The 25,835-nt window shown below is 42.5% G+C and overlaps 1 protein-coding gene across 13 annotated transcripts in view; it reads right to left on the bottom strand.

Annotated features, from left to right (window-relative positions):
- Positions 1-915: 915 nt before the first annotated feature.
- The window catches only part of LOC118876749 (uncharacterized), a 36,235-nt gene continuing 11,315 nt past the window's right edge, over positions 916-25,835 (bottom strand). For 4 of the 13 annotated variants that reach the window (XR_011605920.1, XR_011605919.1, XR_011605921.1 and 1 more), the window contains 3 exons: positions 20,519-23,060; positions 20,354-20,466; positions 11,620-19,627 (listed from right to left, as the gene is read on the bottom strand). Coding sequence is in view for 4 of the 13 variants with exons in the window: in XM_070999553.1 (XP_070855654.1) it covers positions 6,365-6,762; positions 19,525-19,618 (492 nt within the window). In the remaining 9 variants the exon portion in view is untranslated. Of the gene's footprint in view, positions 3,407-3,470; positions 20,467-20,518; positions 25,793-25,835 lie in introns of those variants that run through there. The other 9 variants (XR_011605926.1, XR_011605924.1, XR_011605918.1 and 6 more) reach the window with 9 other exon arrangements.

Consider the following 25,835-nt stretch of genomic DNA (forward strand, 5'->3'; position numbering starts at 1 on the left):
TCCAGGGGACCGGTTGGGACGGGTCGTTCATGGAGGAGTTGACCTCATCCACATCGACCCTGACGGTACCTCTAGACGAGTTAGCCCCGTTACCAAAAGGCTGGACCGGGACGGGCGAATTGCGACAACTGCCGGCACCGGCCATTCGTCTGATCGCTGAGAGGGCGGCCGAACAAGCTGGACGAGGACACCGAGTTCGCTTCGCCGTTAAGGGGATGGATTGGCACTACGTCGTCACCGTGAAGAGCGACGCACGGCTCATCATCAGCCCCCGGTAGGAAAGGGGGGGTGTGACGATCCTGCCTGACGGATAAACCGCCACAATATATATAAGCAGTAGTTATCTAAGTTTGGTATTATTATCAGATATAAAATGAAGGATTATGATTTAGTAATTGGAAAGCAAAAATATGGGTTTTCGGGCACCATCGGCCCGAGGTGGCAACCATAGGAAAAATACTAGAAAATAGAGAAAATACAAAACCGATCCGGCAAGGAAAAGGTCAAAAGGGAAGAGAGGGCCACACGGCGGTTTCCGGGAGTCTTCGGCTCTGGTACAAAAGAAAACAAAGAAACACGTGGGAAAGAAATCGCGGTCGGTAGGAAACAAGGGTAGCGAAACCCAAGAACAATTAAACTATATGAAAAAAACTGAGTGAACTTAGACGAAAGGAAACGACAAGCCGACCGGCCAACCACGACAGAATCTGGCTGCGGCCTCGCCCAAAGGTTCAGCCCGTAGGATTCTTGGCCTCACGAGCCTCATACCTCGGCCACGTATTGGTTTCTCGTTTAGTCCTAACATAATACAGCTGATTTGGATAGTCGAATAGATCCCCTTCAAGAGCTGGTGGATATCCCGATTTAATGGAATCGACCCACTTGGCTGCAACGGCCACGCAATCAATGGCCTAGCCAGGGCACCGACTTTTCGGGGTCCGAGGTAGAAAAGCGTGCAGTCAAAGCTTTTCAAGTTATAAAGAGCATTGCAGGTCCTCGCGTATATTAATTGATTTGTCCAGCGATGTCAAAAATAATCGTCGCCTTCAGAAGTCCGTCTAGAGGCCCAGGAAGTTTCCGCCGCTGAACAGTTCACGACGATTTGCGCTCAGCACAGATAATTTGGTGATAAATATGGCTGCTTGAGTCAAAAGCGTCCTGTGTCCGCGTCAAGTTCAATTCTCTCCTTGAACCCCTTTTAAGATGAGAAAGGGCTAATTAGGACACGAAGCCGCGTAACGACCTCTGAAAGTTTGCGTTATGATGAACGACATCCCATAATCCCTTTACAAATGTTTACTCTCTCGGCTACCGGAAAAAATTTATACATTTCATATCGTTACATGGCGATAACTAGTTAGTGGTTCAACTCACCGGTCCAGATACTGGGATCCGAGAATCAAGAACTTGGTGAAGGCAGTCATTAACTCATGCCAGATCTGCGTTATCCACAAAAAGAGATTTAAAGTCCAGATGATAAAAAGTTTGCCAAAGGAGCGCGTGTCATAGGTTAGGTTAGGTTAGGGCGGCTGTCGGACTATAGTCCGACACACTTAGACCTCAATGGGTCCATTGTGATGCCGCATGATCTCGTTTTTTTTCCTTCTCTAGGGTCCCGTTTCTAGTAGTTTCAGCCTGTGTTAAGCTGATCAGCATGTCTTCCATCCGGAAGATTTAATAAAGGCACTTATGCTTTTGAGATTAATCTCCGATATTTCGGTAAGATCGTCGATGAAGGGGCTTCCTAAGTGTTTCAGTCTGAGTCTGCATAGGGATGGGCAGAAGCAGAGAAGGTGTTCTACCGTTTCCACTTCTTCCTCATCCCTGCAGCTGCTGCAAAAATCATTTTGCGGGGCTTTTAGCCTGCCGGCATGTGCGCCAACAAGTCAGTGGCCTGTAAGAACTCGAATCAACATGCCACACTCTGTGCGGCTGAGTTTGAGTAAGTCCGAGGTTTTTTTGTTGTTTATCACAGGCCATGTCTGGTGAGAGGTGCGACACTGTGGTGCGTTTTGCCAATGGGTGTTGGCTAGTGTGTTGAAGTGGTTTTTTACGTTTAGCTTGCAAGTAGCCATGGGCATACCGACATTCTCCTCTCCTGGGAGGAGAGGCTTGGTGGTGCCCTGCCTGGCTAATTCGTCCGCTATGCAGTTGCCTACGATGTCCCGGTGACCCGGAACCCATATTCGGCTAATAGTAAACTGATTTGCCATCTCGTGGAGAGATCTGCGACAGTCTGCTATTGTATGGGAGTTGGTGTTTGTCGAGTAGATCGATTTAATAGCCGCTTGGCTGTCACTATATATGTTTAGGTGTCCTCTCTGGAGGCTAAAGTTCCCTAAACAGGTTAGTGCTTCTTTTATAGCGTGGACCTCCGCCTGAAAGACGCTGCAGTGGTCCGGGAGCCTGAATGACTTTCTGATATCTAATTGTTCGGAGTATACACCTCCGCCAACGTGTCCTTCTAATTTGGAGCCATCTGTATAGAAACAGATTGCGTCCGTCGTGCCCGGTCGGCCCTGTTCCCATTCCTCTCTATCAGGCTCCCAGGGATGTGAGCGTCTAGGAGCTAACCATGATTCATTTGCTTTTTGAAGGTAGCCCAAAGGCGCGGCTGTCTTAGAGAGTATTTTCCTGAGACTTGCGGCATCAGTTGTTTTTTCTATGTCAGAGCCTTCTAATGGCATTTTTATAGGAGGCTAGTTCAAACTTGTAGTTCAGCCAATCATTTCTCGCCTTTTCTCTGTTAATCAGGCATCTACAGTTGGTTCTGAGGATTGATAGTTGTTGGGTCCACCAGGGGGGTTTTTTCCTTCCCCTTGGTTTCTCTGTGGGGCATGCCACTTTGAAGGCAGTGTTGCATGCCTCTGTGAATTAGTATACTGTTTCGTCCAGCTCCTGTGGGTTAGTGATGCTTTCTGACGGTTTCATGGGGAGGATATTTGTCAGAACTTCTTTGTACCTGTGCCAGTCGGTTCGTCTGGGGTTAGCGAAGCTGACCGGCAAGGGCGAATCAAGGGACAATACAGTTTCTATGAATCTATGGTCCGAAAAGGAGTGGTCGTCAGAGACTGCCCAGTTTTGACTGCGCCTACGAGTGAATCTGATACCAAAGTTAGATCTATGATCGTTTGGCAAGCTTTAGTTATGAATGTAGGGACATTGCCCCTATTGCATAAGAATAGGTTCGAATTTAGAATAAAATCAAAAAGAGACTCACCTCTGGGTGTGATGGGCGTTGGCGTCACAGCCTATTACCAAACCTTTCTTGAGCTTTTCGCATTCCTCTGCCAGTCCTCTGACCAGCGCATCTGGGGTGTTTTCCTTTTCAAAGCCCAAGTAGGCCGATAGAACCCTTATAGAGCCACTTTGCAGCTCCAGGCTTACTGCGGTGTTGTCTCCGTTGCTGTAATTGCGAAGTAGAAATATACTAAGATGCCTTTTGGCTAATATGCAGGTTGGAATTTTACCTTCTTTGGGGTCAAGCATAAGCTTGTTTTCCTTTGTTCCTAGTCCAGCATCCTTGCCTCCTACTACCCAAGGTTCCTGTACAAGGAATAGGTCGGCTCCGCCTTCGGTCAGGCGAAGCAGAAGTGCAGCAGACGCTGCTTTACTGTGGTGAAGGTTTATTTGTAGAAGTCTTAATGACATCTAAAGCTTACACCTCCACCACAGTGACGTCGGCCTCCTCTGTGTCGCTGAGGTCTACGTCCTCGATGGCCGGTCCGAGCGCTCGCATCTCTCTGCTTAGCGACGAATCGGTAGAGTAGCCGTCCTCCGGCCCACCAGGTGCCTCCAACTCCTCAGCAAGCACCTGCTCGGCTGGGTTGCCGGCAGAGCTGCTAGCGGCGTTGGAGTCGCCCTTATACACCTTGATGTGTATCGCACTGAACCCGAAGTTCAGCAACTGACTCCTTGTTCAGGACCAAAACCGCCTGGTTGACATCCCCTTCATGCTCCTCCACCTTGACGACTTTCCAGTCCTTCGTGGGGAGGTGCGGGTTGCATTCTTGCAACATGAAGAGGATGTCCTCCGGCGCCTTGATCGCTGCTGGAAGCCAGATCCTGGCTCGGGGTCTACTGGGGACATCGCACCAGTCAAGCGCAACGATGTTCGCCCCTTCGTATACCTCGCCGAGCTTGCTTGTCGCCTGTTTATACATGTCAGCCGACCGCTGACTGTCACAGGCCACCACCCTGACGCTGCCCTGGTACCAGCCCGCGTCCATGCAGCAGGGCGAGGTGCCTGGCTTCTCTCGTACCATGCGCAGGCAAATGAGGGAAATGAGGTGGGACTCCACTGCCTTCCACTTGTTTCTGGGGATCCTGCCCTCCGGATTTCACCTGTCAATCAGGCCGAGTAGTACACGGTTCTTCGTGATTTCGGCGAAAGAGACCGATGGCTGGATCTAAGATCTCTTCGCCGATGGCCCGGGTAGTTCGAGGGATCTCTGCCTTTTTGCCTGAGTCCCTTCTTGAGTGGGCTTTTCCTGCCCGTAGTTTGGAAGCACCTCCCTTGCCCACTCTACCTTCTTTAGCCATTCAGGCGAAGGTGTGGCAACGGTACTCCTAGTGTGTGAGCGCAGAATCTGGGCGACAGTCCGCCTTTCTGCGTATGTGTATTTAGCACCAGCGGGTGGCCCGAGCGCCTTGGCAGTGCCTACCGCTGCTTTCTGCCACCCATCATCCCCAGTTTGGGATACGGCCCTTTCTGAACCGTGCTGGTATGGAAGGTGGAACCAGTGTTCATCTTATCCATGGGTTTTTTAAGAGTACCCGTCTCTGTGTTTTTTGTTGTGTTTTCTGTTTTCATTTGCTCCATAATTTGCTCCCACGAGTTGCGGAGAAGGGGAAAAGTCCGCCCGGGCAGAGATCCGCGATGCCCGGGTAAGGCGATAGTTAGAACAGGGGTTCGCCATGTCCCTAAGCACACCGTTTGAGACTGGGCTAGTTTTGATCCGGGCCCCCAGCCAGGCTGACTCTTGGCACGGTCCGTATTACACCGTAGTCCGGCCCGGAGTGAGATGTTGTTTGGGAGGGGAGTTGGGTAGGTGTTGTGTTGGGAGTGGGTTTGTGTAAAGCAACTATTTAGATGCGGCTGAACAACTCGCATCGTCGGTATTGCTTCGTTGCACGATACCCGCTGGCTGTCCGGGACTGTTTATTTACTGGGGTTTTCGTCCACGATTCCGTGTTTGACTTATCCCACCAGCTTATTCACAGTTGGCCTCGAGAGAGGTCGTCCGCTATCCGCAACCTGCGACCCGCTCGGTTGTCCCAGCTAGGCGACTTTGGAACTATCTCACAAGTTCCTCAGCCAAGAGCGCGTGTCATTTTCACGTCCATTCACGTTCACATGGATGGAAAACGCCAGGCCCTTTGATACAAATAGTTACACCGGAAAAGGGGTATGTTTTGGTTTTCTTCTGTTTTTCTTCGAAGGCCATTCATCTAAAGCCAACATCCGACTTAACGACTGAGAAATTTCTTGCCGCCTTTGCTCAGTTCGTATCCAGAAGATGGTGCCCATGCCAAGTTCAGACCGACAATGGAAATACCTTCGCCGGTGCTGCCACCTTTCTTTCCCGAGACTTTCTGCAATCCGTTAAGAAATCTGTGACTGATGCGTCATCAGCAGCTCAACTGGCAATTTTTCGTCCTAGGGCACCCCATATGGGAGGCCTTTGGGAAGCTGGTGTCAAGAGCTACCTGCCATGTCGGAGGACCTTACCGATCTGCTAGCGTTGACACCAGGGCACTTTCTTGTCGACGGACATCTTATGTCCATAGTAAAACCCAAACTAAAGGGAGAATCCAAATACATTATAAGCCGGTGGCAATACTTACAGGCTCTCCATCATCAATTCCGCGCTCTATGGAAGGTTGACTACCTTAAAGAGCTCCACAAGCGCAAATCTTCACATTGGCGACATGGTCGTCATCAAGGACGACAATCTGCCCTCGAATGAGTGGCGACTCGCTAGAATAGACTCCGCTTTTCCGGCAGCCGATGGGAACGACCGCGTAGTTCGCAGGAATCTGCCGTAGCGGTGACCGGTGCAAAACGTGCGACACGAACCTGCTCCCCACTGCTCCATATGCCTGAGCACGCTTTTCGGAAATAGTCCGGCCGCTTCACAGCAGCTTTCGCGCCGGCAAGACCTGCCAAACCCGGGAGACACTCCTTGACCCCAACATATAGCTGTCAAGGAAACGGTCAGATAAATAATGAAATAATTATTTTTAAAAAAATTTTAACATTCTCGTTGTGAATTGCTCGCTTTATAATGCCTCCTTTTGTTTTTATTTCGGCCACCCTCACTCGTTTATCTTCGCCGGGTGATGTTGCCACGACGCGTCCTCTCTACCACCGTTGCGGAGGCAGATTGTCTTCGTGTACGAGAACCAAACAGCCTATTTCCAAATCGGTGCCCACGGTCCTCCACTTGCTGCGCTGCTGCAGGCTGGCCAGATAGTCCTTGGAACAGGTTCGCCAAAACTGCTGCTTGAGTGAGGACAGTATTCGCCACCGCTTCATATATCCGATATATAGCCTTTCTGCATATCCCGTCTGTGCTGGATTCTTGCGGCAGCGTAAGAAGAGTCTGGTCGATCGAAAGGTGCCTGGAGTCAGTTCCTCTCCATCGTTGGGGTCGTTGCCAGGCGACGCGATTGGACGAGAGTTGAGCAGCGCTTCGATTTCGACCAGATGTGTGCTGAGTTCGTCAGTAGAAAGATCGACAACGAGTTCCAGGTGAACAGCTTTTGACGAAAAACACACGAGTTATAAAGAGACATAAAATGGACCGCAAAAATCTACCCCACAAATCAAGAAAGGGCGAGCTTGTCTAACCCGATAGGCTGGCAAATTGGACATTATTTGGCCAAAAAGTACAGGCTCATAACGAAAATAGTGGACGCAGTCTCGAACAATTTTCGTGCACGCCTCTCGAGCATTGATCAGCCAAATCTGCTGCCTCAAAAGAGAGACCATCACCTTGGCGCCTGCATGATAATGCCTTTTGTGAAAATTGCGAAGGAACAGCTTAACAAATTGAGATTTTTGAGAGAGCATTAACGGAAATTTGGCGTCATATGGAATTGATGCATCCAACAATCTACCTCCAACTCGAATTAATCGAAATGCCACCCCATCTAGCTCGAATGTGTGTATGAAGGGATTTAAGCGTTGAAACTGTGGGGCCAAAACTTGAGATTTCCCCGACTTTAAAAATTCTGACCCCAACTCAAGTTTTTGAATTATTTGCACTAGCCTTAGGAACGACAATCTCAATTCCCTTGCGGAAATAACAGAATCGCATACACCCTTTTTCTTTTTAGTAAAACGATGTACATATGCCATAATCCGGAGTAGTTTGTCGAATGACGAACATCTTTCGGTAAGACTAAGGAACACGTTTGGTTTACTTTTCGCAACGGAGTGTAATGTAGCACTTATCTTGTTCTCTGAGAGCTTCAAATACAAAGAAACGTCAATCTGGTAAAGGTGAGGCCATTCGATGTAACTGCGTAGTAGAAAATCTGGCCCGTTTTCCCACAAAGAACATTTTAAGCCGTCCACGTCTTTCCACGCGACACTAAATCATCTGGATGATCACTTGTAGGTACATGACGCCACACTACATTCTCTGATAGCTCTAGGATTTTAGAAACTCTGTTTGCGACGAACGTTGCTAGTGTGGATGGATCCCTTTTAAGCCAATAAAGAGTGACTTGAGAATCTGACCAAAAATTAATGCTTTCGATATCCAAAGTGTCAAGCAATGGGGCTAACTAAGCCCAGAGTTTCACAAGCAGGTGCGCTGCACATAGCTCGAGCCTTGGAATGGATTTCGTCTTGAGAGGTGACACTCGCGATTTGGCGCTTAACAATCTAGATAAACTTTTTGTCCCAACCCGTGTGCGGACATATATGCAACAGCCATAGGCTTCACTTGAAGCATCAGCGAAACCACGGATCTGAACAGACTCATATGCAGGCAGACAGATATATCGAGGAATTGAGATCTTGTTTGATTCCAGCAAACTCTGTTTAATCTTGTTCCAATTGGTAAGCAGACTCATAGGGACCGATTCATCCCAATCCAATTTTTGCTGCCACAGTTCTTGTAACAAGATCTTAGCTTTAGTTATTAAAGGACACAGTAATCCTAAGGGATCAAAAAACGAGCTGTGACAGACAAAATTTTACGTTTTGTTGGTGGTAATGAATCAAATGACTTATCTAAGCTGTAATGAAACACGTCATTTCGAGGATCCCATTTCATACCAAGAGTTTTTATGGGTGTAGAATAATCAAGTGCCAGAGACTTTTCCGGCACTGTATCAGTCAGAAGGCTGGAATGATTGGTGGCCCATTTGGCCAGATCGAAGCCCCCATATTTCAAAACCTCAGATACTTCTCTACGAATAGTTTTTAACTCTTCTAAACTATCGGCTCCTGTGATCATGTCGTCAACATAGAAATCACTTGCGATCACCTGACATGCAATCGGGTGTGATTCCTAATAAATTTTTGATAGCTCAAGTAGACAATGAATCGCCAAACACGGAGCTGGGGCTGTTCCATAACTAACAGTGTTGAGACGATAAGTTTGAAGTTGGTCTGCGCCTTTCTCTCTCCACAAAATAAGTTCAAAGTCCCGATCATCTTCGGCGACGTTAACTTGCCGATACATCTTTGAGATGTCAGCTGTTAAAGCATACTTCTTTAATCGAAACCGTGATAGAACGGCGTACAAGTCCCTCTGAATAGTTGGTCCCACCATTAGCGTCTCATTTAACGAGACCGAAGTTGACGTATTACTTGACGCGTCGAACACAACTCTCATCTTCGTGGTGCTACTTTCAGGTCTCAGGACACATTGATGCGGAATGCAGTAATGGTGACCTGGAGGAGGTGTGGGGAGCAATGACATATGACCAAAGGTAAGATACTCTTTCATGAATTCTTGATACATATCATGCAACTTGGCGTCATGGTTGACTTTGCGTTCCAACGCAAGAAATCTTCGCTTTGCTGTTTCGAAGGACAGTCCTAGCACATTTGGATTTCTTTTAAATGGTAGCTTCACCTCAAACCGACCTGAGGCAAGTCTTTTTACTGTTTCCTTGAAGTGTTGCTCACAGGCAACTTGTTCAGCTGCATAGACAGCCTTCGAGTTCTCTGTGACTTGTTCCAAATTCCAAAAACGTTCGACTAGAGAGTCGAGTGAACTGATATTATCGTTAACAGTGACGCTACAAACCTGAGCACTATTTAATGCTTGCCGAGTATACTTCCCAGAAACAATCCACCCTAATAATAAAGTTTTCTGAATTAAGCCTACGCTTAAAAGTTCGAAAAATATTTCTGCGCCAATTAGCAGGTCCACCTTTGCAGGTTTATAAAATCTAGGGTCTGCCAGCTCAATGTTTGCTGGTATACTCCATTGCGCACAGTTCACCTCATGGTCTGGTTGATATGTCGAAATCGACTTTAAGACTAACTTGATCATTACTCGCGACAAGACTAGAATAGGCTTGATTTTGCTGACCGGCAACTACTGCGTTAATTTGAGAGTGCACTTGCGGCACTGATCCAGGAATAGTTAACTGATGCTCTACTTCGTAGCGGTGAAGGAGCGAGTCATGTGGTGTTGAGCAAACTCGACACTTCGCAGCCCTGCATTTCTTTACTGGAGGTCCTTGATGTAGATAATTAATGCACAAGCGGTGTTGTTTAACGAAATTGAAACGCTGAATTACCGGGAGAGCAACAAAGGCTTGACAACTGCCTAAACTATGGTCCGACGCTGAGCAATATTGACATTTTGTCTCAGTCCGGCGTTCTGTCTTTGTGCAAGAAAAGGAAGATCTTGAATATCCCTTATTTGATCCCTGACTGGACTTTACCTTGTTCCTTGTGGATTCCTCTGCAACTAAATGCTTGACAACTGCCTAAACTATGGTCCGACGCTGAGCAATATTGACATTTTGTCTCAGTCCGGTGTTCTGTCTTTGTGCATGAAAAGGAAGATCTTGAATATCCTTATTTGATCCCTGGCTGAACTTTCCCTTGTTCCTTGTGGATTCCTCAGCAACTAAATGCTGATACCGACGATTTAACTGAACCACGCAATCGGAAATTTTGGCAGAGTATTGTAATCTAACTGTTCTTCAAAACGAGATTTCGTAACGTTATCTACTTTGGACATTGCTATATGAATCAACATGGCATTATTTAGTTCCTTCTCGCTCCCCAATGATTGTAATGATGCATAAAGGGCTGAAATTTCATCGATAAGAGACCTTAAACTGGAAGCCGATGGTTTTAATACAGGGGGGATTTCAAATAATTGTGACACTGTATCGAAAAAGATCAGACATTTATTGTCATAAACACTTTTTAAACTATCCAGTGCCTTTTCGTAATTACTCTCCGAAATTTGAAAAGACTTCACAGTTCCTAGCGAACCATCAGTAAGACAAAAAGTAAATGATCAAACTTTTCGACATTTGTTAAAGATGCATCATTATAAACCAAGCTTTCGAATAGACTTATGAAGTTTTTAAAATCGGCATATTTTCCACTAAATTTAGGCAAATTCACTTTTGGCAAATTTGATATCGGACGATGATGATTGTTATCCGCCTGACTGATTTTCTGAGAGTCGTTAATTTGCATTGCAGGCCGGTATAATGATATTGTGATATCGCACATATCCTCAACTGACGCTCTTAAATCGTTACTTGGATTTAATAAATCGATGTCTGATTGGATATCCAATCATTTTTCGCAATTAGTTTCGAGAAGTTCCATTCGGTATTCAATTTGAGCTTTATCGAAGGAAATAGTTATGTCCTCGAATGCCGTTCTCATACGCCTAATATCACACATATCCCTTTCGTGTTTTTGAATTGCTGAGAGTATTTCTTGATTAGTTTTAGAATTTCCTTCCTTAACAATTAATTCCTTGGCTTTGTCACTCATTTTGAAATTATTAGAATTTATTTATTTATTATATGAATATAAATGCCTCACCCAAAGGGTAAACTGCAATATTTGCCGATGGATAACGTTTAAGCAGAAACAAACCTATTTATTTTGGTCACCTAAGGGTTAAGGAATGCAAAATAATTGTGTATGTATGTTCGCAGGTAAAAGCTTTACAGCCAACGCCAAGACTCAAACGATAAAATTTTATTCGACAAAGCAAAAAAGGGTTACAGATTTCCGCGAATTGTTGTGGATCACATAAGGGTTAAAGATGCCCACAGGTCACAGCCCAAGTGCAACAATTTATGATTTTAATTTACTTAAAACGTGTATATAAGTGGCTCCTATAAGGGCTAACACTTGTGATACACTGCGTCGAATTCCAACGGGTTCTAATTATTTAAGCGAAAATTCTCCAAAATGCAGATGTATGTATGTACGCAGCACTAACTTTTACTGTTCTTTATCCGCAGGCACATGCAAACCGTTATGTAAAATGGCTAAAATATACTTATGTCTCAAATAACTGTTTTGCGAAAATATACTGCACTGCCGGAATAGGAGTCAGACAGAGAACCCAACAACCGTTTATTTGTCTCAAATCAAAAATTTTCACAAAATTTTCGCAATCTATTATTTATTAAAGGCTGTTTATTATACAATTGGACTGTGGGTATATTAAGTTTTTACAATTTCTGAGTGCCAAAAATTAATATAAGTTGGTGGAGTGGGCAACGTATGAGTGCAACAAAAATGCTCGAAAGTTAATATTTGGCACTGAATCAGGTAATTGTTTGGCATGTTTCACAAACTTTGCTTTTTGAGCCGAGTCCACTGCTGCACCGAATACGCCAGCTAGGTTATTCACACACACTGAGAAAAATGAACAAGTGCCGAGACAACGAAAATGCACTGTGTTCAATTTTCTGATGTGAATTTCCACGAAATACTAAACCGTAGTCCCTGTTCACGGAAAGAAACTGATACAAGTTGAACTTTCGGTCTTGCGGTCTAGCTGGGGATTTTTCGTCGCACAAAAAAAGACGCAGCAGTCAAATTCGATATATATTTATTGCGCCGGCGCAGCCAGCAACGACAAGAGATTATGCACGACTGCCGCACACGAGCAGTGCCAAATTATGAGTTTACAATTCTCCATGCTTATCAATATAAGAGTGTACTACTTTATAAGATCGGCTTAGAGTACAATAGCTTGTATATGAGTAGGAGAGTTTTAACATAACTTTAATTTACATTACTTCAGTTTATCTACTTCAATTTATCTACTTCATTTTTATTCTCTTTTCTTATAATTAATTATTATTTTAAAATAAGGATCGATTGCTCCAACAGGGGTATAGAATATTTGAACTTTTTAGCATTACGAATTAAGTTTTACACAACTATCACTAAAGCTAGCAACAATCCTTAAAAATTTTTACACGTGTTAGTTTTGATTGATTGATTATTTCTTATAACTGCAAGGGTATACAAACTTCGGCTTGCCGAAGCTAACTTCCTTTCTTGTTTTTAATAAGATTTTGATGGCGAAGGGCACTTACTGAAAGAAGGCAAGACCACCATTATCATTCGTCGACGAGCAGAGCGTGGCAAATTTTGCGGGCGACTTTCTCTCAGTGTAACACCCAATCCGAATTAAAAGCAACCAAATAGATTTAAAACAAGAAAGGAAGTTAACTTCGGCATGCCGAAGTTTGTATACCCTTGAAGTTATAATTATTAAATTTAATTCGAAATTCTTAAAAATACAAAAAAAATATTTCCAATAGTATAAGATAATTTGTCAAAAAACTCCAAAGCTATAATTTGTTTCATATTATTTTCGGTAAGATCGTTTCTATCGTTTTTTGGACCAATCGATAGGTATTGACGAGAACACTACATTTCAGTTAAAATTTTTATTCCAGCATCAAAACTGTAGGAGCCACAGTTTTGGGCGGTTTGTGGGCGTTAGAATGGGCGTGGCACTCTACTGAAACAAACTTGCGCTGCGTAAGAAGCTCAAGCATAAAAATTTTGGGCGTCACAGGTTTTCGCAGTTTGTGGGCGTTAGAGTGGGCGTGGCATATTCGCGTAACAAACTTGCTCTGCGTATAAGGCTACGGAATCTAAATCTGAAATCCCAATTCTCTATCTTTGATAGTTTCCGAGATATCCACGTTCATATTTACGATTTTTTGAAGTTTGTGGGCGGTTTATGAGCGTTAGGGTGGGCGTGGGTCAATCGATAGGTATTGATGAGAACACTACATTTCAGTTAAAATTTTTATTCCAGCATCAAAACTGTAGGAGCCACAGTTTTGGGCGGTTTGTGGGCGTTAGAATGGGCGTGGCACTCTACTGAAACAAACTTGCGCTGCGTAAGAAGCTCAGGAATCTGCACGCCAAATCTCAATAGCCTAGCTCCCATAGTTTCCGAGATCTCAGCGTTCATCCGGACAGACAGACGGACATGGCTAGATCGACTCGGCTAGTGATCCTGATCAAGAATATATATACTTTGTGGGGTCGGAAACGCTTCCTTCTGCCTGTTACATACTTTTCGACGAATCTAGTAACCCTTTTACTCTACGAGTAACGGGTATAAAAACACCGTAGCTATAATTTGTTGCATATTATTTTCCCACCAATTTTACGACAATTTAGTCGTCCGATTTTGATAAAATTAAATCTTAAATTCAGAACTAATTAAAAAATTTTATTTCCATGCGTAGGAGGTTATATGTTAAAAAGCACCGAAGCTATAATTTGTTTCACATTATTTTCCCACCAATTTCCGATCGTTCCTATGGCAGCTATATGATATAGGCGTCCGATCCGGCTGGTTCCGACTTATATACTACCTGCAAAAGAAATAAAACTTTTGGGAAAGTTTCAGGCCGATTGCTTTAAAACTGAGAGACTAGTCTGTGTAGAGGCGGACGGACAGATGGACAAACGGACAGACGGACATGGCTAGATCGACTCGTCTAGTGATGCTGTTCAAGAGACGTCGAAAACGTCTCCTTCCCTGGCTTACAAACTTCTGACTAAAATCATAATACCCTCGCAAGGGTTTTTTAATTAGCGATTTCCAGAAATAAAACGCCGAAGCTATAATTTGTTTCATATTATTTTTCCACCAATTTTCCGATCGGCTGCTATATGATATAGTCGTCCGATTTCGATAAAATTTAATTCAAAATTCAAAACTAATTAAAAAAGGTTATTTCCAAGCATAGGAGGTTAAATGCTAAAAATCACCAAAGATATAATTTTTTAAAGTTTTTTCTTCCGATTATTCCTATGGGAGCTATAAGATATAGTTGTCCGATCCGGCTGGTTCCGACTTATATATTACCTGCAAAAGATATAAGACTTTTGTCGGTGTCGGAAACGTCTCCTTCACTGCGTTGCAAACTTCTGACTGAAATCAATATACCCTCTGCAAGGGTATAAAAAGTGAAGTTTAGAGTAACAGTAAACGAAGATAATAAGAAGTTTTACATACAAGATAACACAGTTAAGGAGTAACTTATAAGTCGGTACAAATCTGGGCGGTTCTCGGGTCACCCTAGTTTTTTTATGTGCAGACTCAGCATAAGACGCCTTTAGGGCCGAGCCTGGATCTTCGCATGGTGAGCTGTGCACTTTCTGCTAGTGTCAGCATTTTTGTATGACAAGCGGCCGGCTTGCCGGCCACGTTTAGCCAGGGTACAGCTTATCATTTATCAGTATCAGTTCTCATTTGTCATTCACTGAATAAAGAGCTTGTGCTCCATTTTATTTAACTTCGGCAAACCGCCATTAACTTCTTATCACTTCAAACTGTCTGAGTCTCTAGGCCAGCAGGTTAAGAAGGGCAGTAACCCTTCCATCCTAAACTACCTAAATCAACATTTGGGGATCACCGGCCAACCGGCCACCAACACCAATTGGAATATCGTCGATTAGACATCACGTCATCACTGACAGCCACCGGCCACCAACACCAATTGGAATATCGTCGATTAGACACCACGTCATCACTGACAGCGGCGAGGGCAGACTACAACTACAATCCTTTATTGGCACCCAACTTATAGAATGCACGACCCAAAATACTAGACAAAAAATATGTAAGTGGTCTGATCTTATTAATGCAGCTTCATATTAAAAAAAAAATAAAGAAAAAGCAACAAACACATACACAGTGAAAGAAATAAATAGAACGTTATATAAACGGACGAAAGTTTTGTATTCAAATATTCCTACTTGTATAGCAAGTGTGATTTGTTTTTGTGAATTAAAAATATTTGCTCTACCGCCTTCGGGTAATAAAAAATTTTGTTTGGTTATATTGGACACCAACCACCCGGCTATTAATATTAAATACATATATTAATATAAAAAAAAATAATAAATATATATAATCCCAAACCCAAATTAATTTCAGCCGAGTCAAATATTCGGCCATATAGTATAAGTGTCTAATGTTGACCATAGAGTAGCCTTATGAGCTTTCAGGGTCCATATAGAGAGGTTAAACGCGAAATTGAAAGTGAAAGTGACGAAGAGTGGGACCAAGTGCCCCAAGGGTATCAACCACCACAGGTACAGGAAGAAGGCATAGAAATTATGAACGCAGCCAGCATAGAAGCTTTGGTTCAGGCCGCATTGGCTCAACAGAAACAAAGGCTTAGAGCCGAGTTTCAAAATCAAATTAGTCCAGTTAACCAACAGCTACAGAGTCTGCGCGTAGAGGCGCCAGAAGTTGAAACATATCAATGAATAGCAGTAAATCCAGTACCAGTGCCGTGCGACATACCATTACACATAGTAAAGTCGATTCCAGACTTTACCGGGATACAGGATGAATACGTGGCGTGGAGGCAGTCCGCCACAGACGCCTATGAGTTATTTAAACCATATAATGGCAGTAGCGCGCATTACCAGGCCGTTACAATTATAAGAAATAAGATTAGGGGACCAGCACGAGCGCTGCTGGTATCGTACAATACAGTGCTTAATTTTGATGCCATTTTGGCTAGATTAGACTGCTCTTACGCAGATAAAACGTCCTTGCGCCTTTTACGGCAAGGGCTTGAGTCGGTCCGTCAAGGGGATCAAACTCTGACAAACAAAATCATCATGACACATGACATAGAAAGAGCCACACTGCTCAATACTGAGGTCAGGGGTGACGCCCTGCATGTATTTACTTCGGGTCTAAAGAAGCCCTTAAGGGCGGTCGTATTTCCAGCATTGCCCAGAGATCTGCCAGCAGCACTGGCACTAGCTAGGGAGGAAGAGGCCAGTATTGAACGATGTACATTCGCGGCCACATATGCCAAGGATGTCGAGCAGAGAAATCAGAATACTGACTTCCACAAGGGCCAACAGCGAGTGCCCGAGAAACAAGGGAAATATTTAGGGAACGATCGCGGCCGGGAAAAAATCCCCATTTTTTAAAGAAACAAAATAAAAATCAAAATAATGATTATTAACGCAGACAGGACAACTGGACGGATCGGGGTAAACCAAAGCAGGCCCCAGAGCCCATGGATGTAGATCCATCATTTTCTAAGCTTAGACATCCGTCGAATTTTAAACCATCCCAGGGGAATAATACACAATCTCCCACTCCTTAAAACCCAAAAGGACGAAACCTTTCGGAAAGAATGACTGGTCAGAGGCGCCAACGGATAAACAACGTTGAGCAAGCTGCTGAGGAAGAAAATAATTATGAAGGCGCGGCCGCAGCCGCACTGAATGCAATTGAGCAGGACAACGACTCACTTGACTCTGACGATCTTCTCAATTTTTTAGCGGAAGGTCCCGCTTACTGTTCATTGAGCGAAGGTTGACGGGGAGAACTATGAAAATTCTAATAGATACTGGGGCGGCAAAGAATTATGTGAAGCCTGTAAAGGAGCTAAAACAATGCCTTTCAACTTCCCATTCACTGTGAGTACCATACATGGCTGATGCCATAATAGGTTTCGATCTGCTAACGCAGGCGGGAGCGGCATTAGACTTACGTAGCAGCGAAATTAGGTACGGAAACGTAACCGAACAGCTTAAATTCTTCGACTGCCCTAACGTGAACTTCACAAATGTCCATGAAATAGTAGTCCCAAACTCAGTGAAAGCTGACTTATGAAAAATGATCCTTAAGAGGAGTAAGGTGTTTTAGAGCTCTAACGAGGCGCTTCCATTTAACACCGCGGTCGTTGCCAGGATTCGTACGGCAAGTAACGAACCCGTTTATTCTAAACTATACCCGTACCCCATGGGATACAGATACAAACAGCTGATAAAAGACGGTGTTATTCGCCAGCCCAGCATGGGTTGTTGACAAAAAAGGCTCCGAGGCCGATGGCACCAAAAAAAACGACTGGTGATCGATTTCAGGAAACTGATTGAACGGACTATTGCCGATCGTTACCCTATGCCAAGTATCCCTATGATTCTAGCAAACTTAGGGAAGGCAACATTTTTCACTACCCTAGACCTAAAGTTGGGGTACCACCAGATTTACTTGGCCGAATGTGACCGTGAAAAAACCTCTTTCTCGATAAACGGAGGAAAATATGAGTTCTGCCGTCTGCCCTTTGGGATAAAAAATGCAGGATGCATTTTCCAAAGGGCAATCGACGACGTGCTACGCGAGCAGATCTGGAAAATCTGTTACGTTTATGTAGATGACGTGATAATTTTTTCCGAAAACGCTGCCGACCATGTAAGGCACATGGAATTTTTAGGCTTTATAGTCACAGCAGACGGAGCCAAAACAGATCCTGAAAAGGTAAAAACAATACAGGAATACACTGAACCAAAAAACTTGTTCAGCCTTAGATCTTTTCTAGGATTGGCCAGATATTACCGAAGTTTTGTCAAAGAAACGCTTCTATAGCAAGGCCACTCACGTCCATACTGAAGGTAGAGAATGGATCGGTAAGCAAACATACGTCGAATAAAGTTGCAATCGAATTTGATGAGAGCCAACGCAGCGCTTTTGAGCACCTGCGGAACATTTTATCATCTGAAGAGGTCATATTAAGGTATCCAGATTTCAAACTGCCCTTTGACTTGACTACAGATGCTTCTGCAAGTGTTATCGGTGCCGTTTTGTCCCAAAATGGACGGCCAATCACGATGATATCTCGCACATTAAAAGACTGCGAGCTCAACTACGCTACAAACGAAAGGGAATTGTTAGCCATTGTTTGGGCTATAGGGAAATTACAAAATTACCTATATGGCTCCAAAGAAATTCCAATTTTCACAGATCATCAACCTCTCACGTTCGCTGTTTCTGAGCGAAATACTAATGCCAAAATTAAACGATGAAAGGCATTCACTGAAGAACACAACGCAAAGGTATTCTATAAGCCAGGAAAGGAAAATTTTGTGGCCGATGCCTTGTCCCGACAAAAAATTAACTCAATGCAAAATGAACCCCAATCCGATGTTGCCACTGTGCACAGCGAAGTCTCCTTGACCTACACGGTCGAATCCAAGGATAAACCATTGAACTGCTGCAGGAATCAAATAATTCTGGAAGAAACAAGCCAGCCTTCATGGCGAAATTTTATAATTTTCGGGAGCAAAACCCGCTACATAATACATTTCAATAACAAAGACTCACTGCTCGAGTTGGTTAAAGAGGTCGTTAACGTGAATGTTGTGAACGCCATTCACTGTGACCTCCATACATTAGCCTGCATCCAGCATGCCCTAGTGCTGGAATTCCCGGCAACTAAGTTCTGGCACTGTAAAAGATTCGTGAATGATATCACATATGCAAATGAGCAGTCTGAAATTATAACTTGCGAACACAACCAGTCCTTCAGGACTACTATTTTCCAAAAATGACTAAGCTCGCTAATGAGGTAGTCATTAATGGCGAAACATGCACTAGGGCGAAATACGACAGACACCCCAAGAAGCAGGAGTTGGGGGTCACACCAATCCCTTCATATGCGGGCGAAATGCTGCATATCGACCTATACTCCACAAATAAAAAGTTATTTTAACCTGTGTCGACAAATTCTCAAAGTTCGCGGTAGTGCAACCACTACCTTCTAGGGCCATAGTAGACCTATCATACAACTTGTAAATTTTTTTCCTAAAACCAAGACCATATATTGCGACAATGAGGCATCATTCAACTCGGAGACCATAAATTCATTGTTGAAAAATCAGAATAGCATAGACATCGTTAACGCACCTCCTTTACAAAGTAGCTCCAATGGGCAAGTAGATCGATTTCACAGCACCCTAACGGAGATAGTAAGGTGTATTAAAATTGACAAACAAATTAGTGACACCGTCGAACTCGTCATGAGAGCCACGGTAGAGTACAACAAAACGCTACACTCAGTCACGAATTTGTAACCAAAAGATGCTATGCACTCAGCCAGCGATGAACAAAGGTTGGCAATAAGACGACAAATCGAAAAAGCTCAACCAGCTAATCTAAATAGGTTCAACCCAACAAGACAAAATCAAAATAGATCAACGTTATAAAAAAAATTTCATACTCATCTTATCGGCAATTTTTTGTTCCATCCTTTTCAAGGATTCCGCTGTTGTTTCCCCTGTTGTATTATCAATTAGATCGCACGTGTGATCCATTTTGTAGCTCTGTAAATGAAATCCAATTAATTTTTGTGTTTTCTAATTCATAAATAAAGCCATCGGCAACGTTCTCAATAGTTACGATTATTAAAACAGTTCAATAATATCAGGTGCAGGTAAGCAAAGGACAGTGTATTAGGTGTATATTGTTTTTCAGTAAGGAACTTACTTAAGAAGTGCAGGTAGACAAAGGGTCGAAGAGAACCCTAACCGCAAGGCGCAAAGGAGGAGGAATTAGCTCGGTCTAGAAATTCTGCAAATCCACCAAAGGTAGAAAGTGAATACAACATAAATTTTGAAGTTGAAGACGAGGATTTTAGTTGTGAAACCCCAGACTTGCAATTACCAGGTATTACCCAAAAAACAAAAGACAATATTTGCTGCCTTAACTCCGGTAGTGCAATTAAAATTTTAGGATTTGAAATTAGAGGTGATACCTGCTATATTAATGGTCACCAACTCTCAAACAAACAAGATTTTTCACTGCGCCAATTCGCAAGTAGGGATTTTTTCGGTTGATTTCACCATTGATGAAGCTATTGAATCTTATTCAGTTAAAACTTTTTTGTTTTAAATATCTGCACCTGCCGTATGATGATAATGAACTAGTTTTAATACCTTTAATACACTCATTGTTAGATTAACCATTGTTATTTTGTATTAAACTAATCCGACGCCAAGCCAAAATGTTTGTAAAAAAACCAATTTACATATATGTACATATGTACTTACATAAACAAAAACAACGGACACACTCGGTACTGTGGCAGGCTCCGCCGGTAACACAAATCTAGTTTTATTTACATATATATAGATCTTATTATACTGTCATGTGTTGGAAAAAACTACAAACAAGAGTTTTGTTATAAAACACATTAAAAACAGTTAAAAACTTACTTTGTTTTTGGTCCGTCCACCGTACACTTCAACGCATCACGGCAAACTCAAGGGGTGGAGATGAATGGCATGTGCATTCGATGGCATTGTTGCGTCCCTGAGTTGCAATCTAGTGTTTCCTTTTTGATTTTTATAAACTTAAATTTGTTATAAATTACTTTTCTTAAACCTTGTGGGAGTCAGTATATTGGCTAAGTTAGCATTTCTAATTAGGACATTACCCATGGTAATTAACATAAATAGTCCAGATGCAACCCTTCAGTTTAGCAAGGTCCGATCCTCGCCAGAATTCGAAAAATACCATTTTGATGGATTCATCCACTACTTTCACTCTAGACGCCATGTTTTCCTCCTCTTTGTCGCAACCTTCTCCCGAGATTGGTTCGTTCCCTGCGTAAAGTGTTAAAACAAGTTTTTAATTTAATTTGCGATTCCTATTTAGCCATTATTCAGATATACACCTAAATTAAACTATTATACAGCGCACATCGATCGTCATCAGGCCTGCTGACTCCATTGGAGAGTAAATTATTTACATTCCTACATATGTATAAGTATTCGTTCTTGTCTGAGCCCGCACACTTATGGTACAAATATATACATGTACATTTTCCCACATTCGTGAATTGATAAATATTAAATAAGAATCGTTGGCCCTTATATAATTTAATATATAATTAATTTAATAATAAGCTTACCGCATATCGATAAAATATGTAATCAGTTTCGTAATAATTTAACGTAAACTAAATATCCATTTTTTTCCTATGTGATAATTTTATACTGACACACGATCATATAGAGACTTGTTTGGCGTAAATAACGCTTAGTTTCAATGTTTTAGTGTTAGGATTTGTAGTATTAAGAACCATGAACCATATTATCGTATTTGCCGTATTAAGTTAAATTTAAGATGAATTAATTTGTGATCTTTTGAGGGCACCTTAGAGGATGTAGCGCAGCGGTTGTTTTAAGGGTGGAGTCTAATGAGACTTCACAGGTAGGGTAGGTATAGAAGGTGCTTAATAACATCTGGGCCTCCGTCTTCGATAAGTACAGTCTCTCGTCCGAATCTTAGCCGTTGGGTAAAAGTCCTTATCGTTACCGTCTCTCTGTCTTCTATTGTTAGTTCTGCGACACTCTTGTTTTATCTTAACACAAACCCACACCCATATCCCAGGCCGGTCAAAGCGTAGACAAAGGTGTTAGGGTGGACAATGCTCATAGAGTGTGTTCGTTACAACCTACAACTAAATCTCTACCAATTTTTAATCACTTTTTTTTTTAATTTCGATTGCGATATATGTATATTATCGATATCGAAATTTTTTAAAATATTTTTTTTACTTACTTTTTGCATTAAAATATATGTATTTATATGCTTTTAAAGGTCATAGTACGTTACACACAATTATTTATTTTAATCATTATTATTTGGACAATTTAGAGTTACAATCTGCTAATGTTTTTATATTTTGATATATTTAAGAATAATTTGTTGTCTTTTAAACATGAGCATTTTAATGGCATAAATTGCTCTGGCCATCCATCTGGCTTTATGAAGACCTCTATCCCCTGAAAAATTGAGAACGGAAGAAACCGAGATTAGTTCTTCTCGGTTTTAGTATTGTTTCTTCCCACATTTTTCTTCTCGGTTTCATGTATTTAGTATTTAGTATTCCGAACTAAAATCAATCTCGGTTCTGTGGTTGTGGACGAGGGACGTGAGGGGAAGACGCAGAAAAAATGAGAGAGGAGAGAGACCAAACTCCTCTCTTGAAATTGCCGCAATTTGTGTTGGTGCGTTAGTTTATCTTTGATTTTAATTCGAGCACGTTTTTCTTAACAATACGAAATCGGTAATGTGTTGTAATAACTGTTTTGCATACAAGTTATCCAACCAGTGAAAGGTTCCACTTATGGAATTAATACAAAAATTTTTGATTTTAATCTCAGCTATGTTGCCCTTGCCTTCAGCGACATTGCATTTGCCTTAATTTAAGTTTCTGCCTTTGCCTTTTCCATTAAATTCCAATAAAATAAAATTTAAAAATAAAAATTTGTTTTTAAATCAACGACAACGAATAAAATTTATTTGTATGAAATGTAAGAGAAAACAGAGAAAGAAAACCACTAATGGAAACAATATTAAATCAAAATTTCGGTAACAATGAAAAGCAAGGGCTAATTTCGCCGGATTTTCGGAAAGGCAAGATAACAGGATATCGAAATAAACAGACGCAATGAAGACATAAGGAACGCAAACGAAACCCTTACATATGGTCAGAGTGATTGCGTATGCAATCAATTAAATCATTAATGTAATCGAGGAAGATTTGTTACAAATCTAAGAATACCATTGGATTATTATTACAATATTAGACGCATTTGTCCTCTAGACCCTTTTTCTTCAGCATGTAGTTCACCTCCTCGGCAGTGGGTGGACCCTGCAGCTTCTGACCGTTCAACATTTCCATCTCCAGCTCCTCAGTAATTTTCCCGGAAGTCACAAAAGCCTCAGACACCCGACAGTTTTGTCCACCTGTGAGATAATCCAGTATTTATTAAATAATTGTTTAGAATAAAATTCCTTAAAACCTTCTAGTGTCGTAACTGAATCTAAATGCAAACAGTCAAAAAAGTAAAGTTACAAGCTAAGGCATGATACTCACCTTTAACAAAAAGTAACGAAGTAAAAATCTATATACAAAATTTGGCTAATAACATTTTCCGTCTGTTAAATTTCAATTGAAATTTTGGTTTCGTAGCCTTTTTGATTGAGGTGAGTATCAGGCACAAGGTGAGAGTGTTGCTTGCAATAAATGCTTTTTTAAGGGTCGAAGACTTATTGAGAAGTAATTTTTGTAATAATGTCCAATATTTTTAAATACGCGTCAAACGACCTTAAAACTGTTATTTTAAATAGAATAAATTTTAATAAGCCGATGAAAAATAAGTTAACCAAAAAGAAGACTTACCTGATAAAAAAATGATAAGATATTCTGACCGAAACAAGTGATACACTAACCGAAAAGTATTGTTATTCTCTTCAAACTTTAATACTTTGATCTTTCATAAGTCAATTGGTTGGTGGGAAAAGTAAGAAAATGAGAAAAACGCTATTGTCGACTGCTTTGACAATCAGATATTCGTTACTGTTTCAATTTTCAAAAACAAAATACAAATGCATTTCTGTTAGCGCGGCACACACCACATATGCAACAGACTGTGGCAACCTAATATGGCAGCAGCGCCAACAGAAGCTTGCCAGCTGACTTAAAAGAATGGTGTGGCAACACTCGGGGGATTTATCAGCGAGCGACACACGTGTCTTGATAATAAGAATTTGCGCACTGAATGAACAGACGCCAATACGATTTGCGAAAAATAAAAGGTAGGCGGCTAAATTTCGACGAAGAAAGCGATCGCTCGATTTTCCATTCATCATGCCGGATTCAAATCCTGATTTAACTGCTCAAGTCCGAGATCTGCAGCAGCAACTCAAGGCACTTCGGACAAGTGCACCTGGCAACCGGGATGAGACTACTCGCACACACACACAAGTGCGACTGTCCACTTGTTAAAATTCGCACATAGCAACCCTCAACTATGGTTTGCGCAAGTGGAGCGGTCATTTCGATTGCACCAGATTATCGACGACACCGACAAGCTCGACCTTGTCACCCTTCACCTGGAGTAGGATGTAGTTTTGGTAGTGACTTAGTCATTCGACCACCCAACGAAAACAAGTACGTAGCAATTAAAAATCGCTTACTACAAAAATTTGGGGAGTCTCCAGAGTCGAAACTACGCCGACTACTGCAGGGGCGAGGTACATCTGGTTTAAAACCATCTGAGGTCCTGGCCAACATGCGACGACTAGCTCCGGACCCGGGCAGCGAGAACATCATTCTCACTCTTTTCCTGGCAGAGATGCCGGCGTCAATTCGTCCTACTCTTACAGTCTGGGGAGAGACGGATTTGGATAAGCACGCTAAGATTGCAGACAAGATGCTCGAAGCGGTAAGCCACAACGCCACTTTTGCGACCAGCACGAACACCACGACTGCATCGGGCCCATCTGTTTGGGCAACTTCCACCGAAGGCCCCTGGAAAAAGATCAACGTCTCCAATTCCAAGGACGCTCACGCAGTTCATCGCGTGGCCACGTACAAACTGGAAATTCGAATCAACAGGCATCTGGGCCTCAAGAGAAGCTTTGCTTCTACCACGACCGATTTGGAGATAACGCTCAAAAGAGCCGCCCACCATGCTCCCACTCCTCGTCGTTCAACTAAAGGAGCTGTCGCCCGACACGCTGGTCGGCGGCAGCACGAATATAACCAGCGAGCCCACAGTTTAGCCAGCTGTTCCACAGGAGCAGCGCCTACACGTCACCGATCGCACATCTCACATCCGCTTCCTCGTTGATTCTGGATCTGTGGTTTCCGTCATACCACGAACGATGGTTAGACAAAAAACTACTATGAGCGATTGGACACTGTACGCAGCGAACCAGACAGTCACTCAGCTGAACTTGGATCTTCGCCGAAACTTTACATGGCCGTTCATTATCGCTGACGTGCACACAGCTACAGCAGACTTTTTGAGCAAATTCCAATTGACCATTGATCTTAAAAACCAACGCTTGATCGACTCAATTACTGGACTATCAACACCAGCATGTCTTGCACAAGCGAAACACATATCAATTTCCACAGTGCAGTGTATGTCCAAATTTCAAAAACTTCTAAGTGAATTTGTCGACGTGACAAAGCTATCGATAAAAGCAGCTACGCAACACAACGTGCGTCACTATATTAAAACAAATGGAATACCTGTTGCTGATAGACCACGACGCCACTCCGGTGAAAAGCTTGTCACTGCCAAGAGAAGGGTTTTTTAATTAGCGATTTCCAGAAATAAAACGCCGAAGCTATAATTTGTTTCATATTATTTTTCCACCAATTTTCCGATCGTTCCTATGGCTGCTATATGATATAGTCGTCCGATTTCGTTAAATTTAATTCAAAATTCAAAACTAATTAAAAAAGGTTATTTCCAAGCATAGGAGGTTAAATGCTAAAAATCACCAAAGATATAATTTTTTAAAGTTTTTTCTTCCGATTATTCCTATGGGAGCTATAAGATATAGTTGTCCGATCCGGCTGGTTCCGACTTATATATTACCTGCAAAAGATATAAGACTTTTGTCGGTGTCGGAAACGTCTCCTTCACTGCGTTGCAAACTTCTGACTGAAATCAATATACCCTCTGCAAGGGTATAAAAAGTGAAGTTTAGAGTAACAGTAAACGA

This window comes from Drosophila suzukii, chromosome 2L (assembly GCF_043229965.1).
Source record: "Drosophila suzukii chromosome 2L, CBGP_Dsuzu_IsoJpt1.0, whole genome shotgun sequence".
NCBI classification, from domain to species: Eukaryota; Metazoa; Arthropoda; class Insecta; order Diptera; family Drosophilidae; genus Drosophila; species Drosophila suzukii.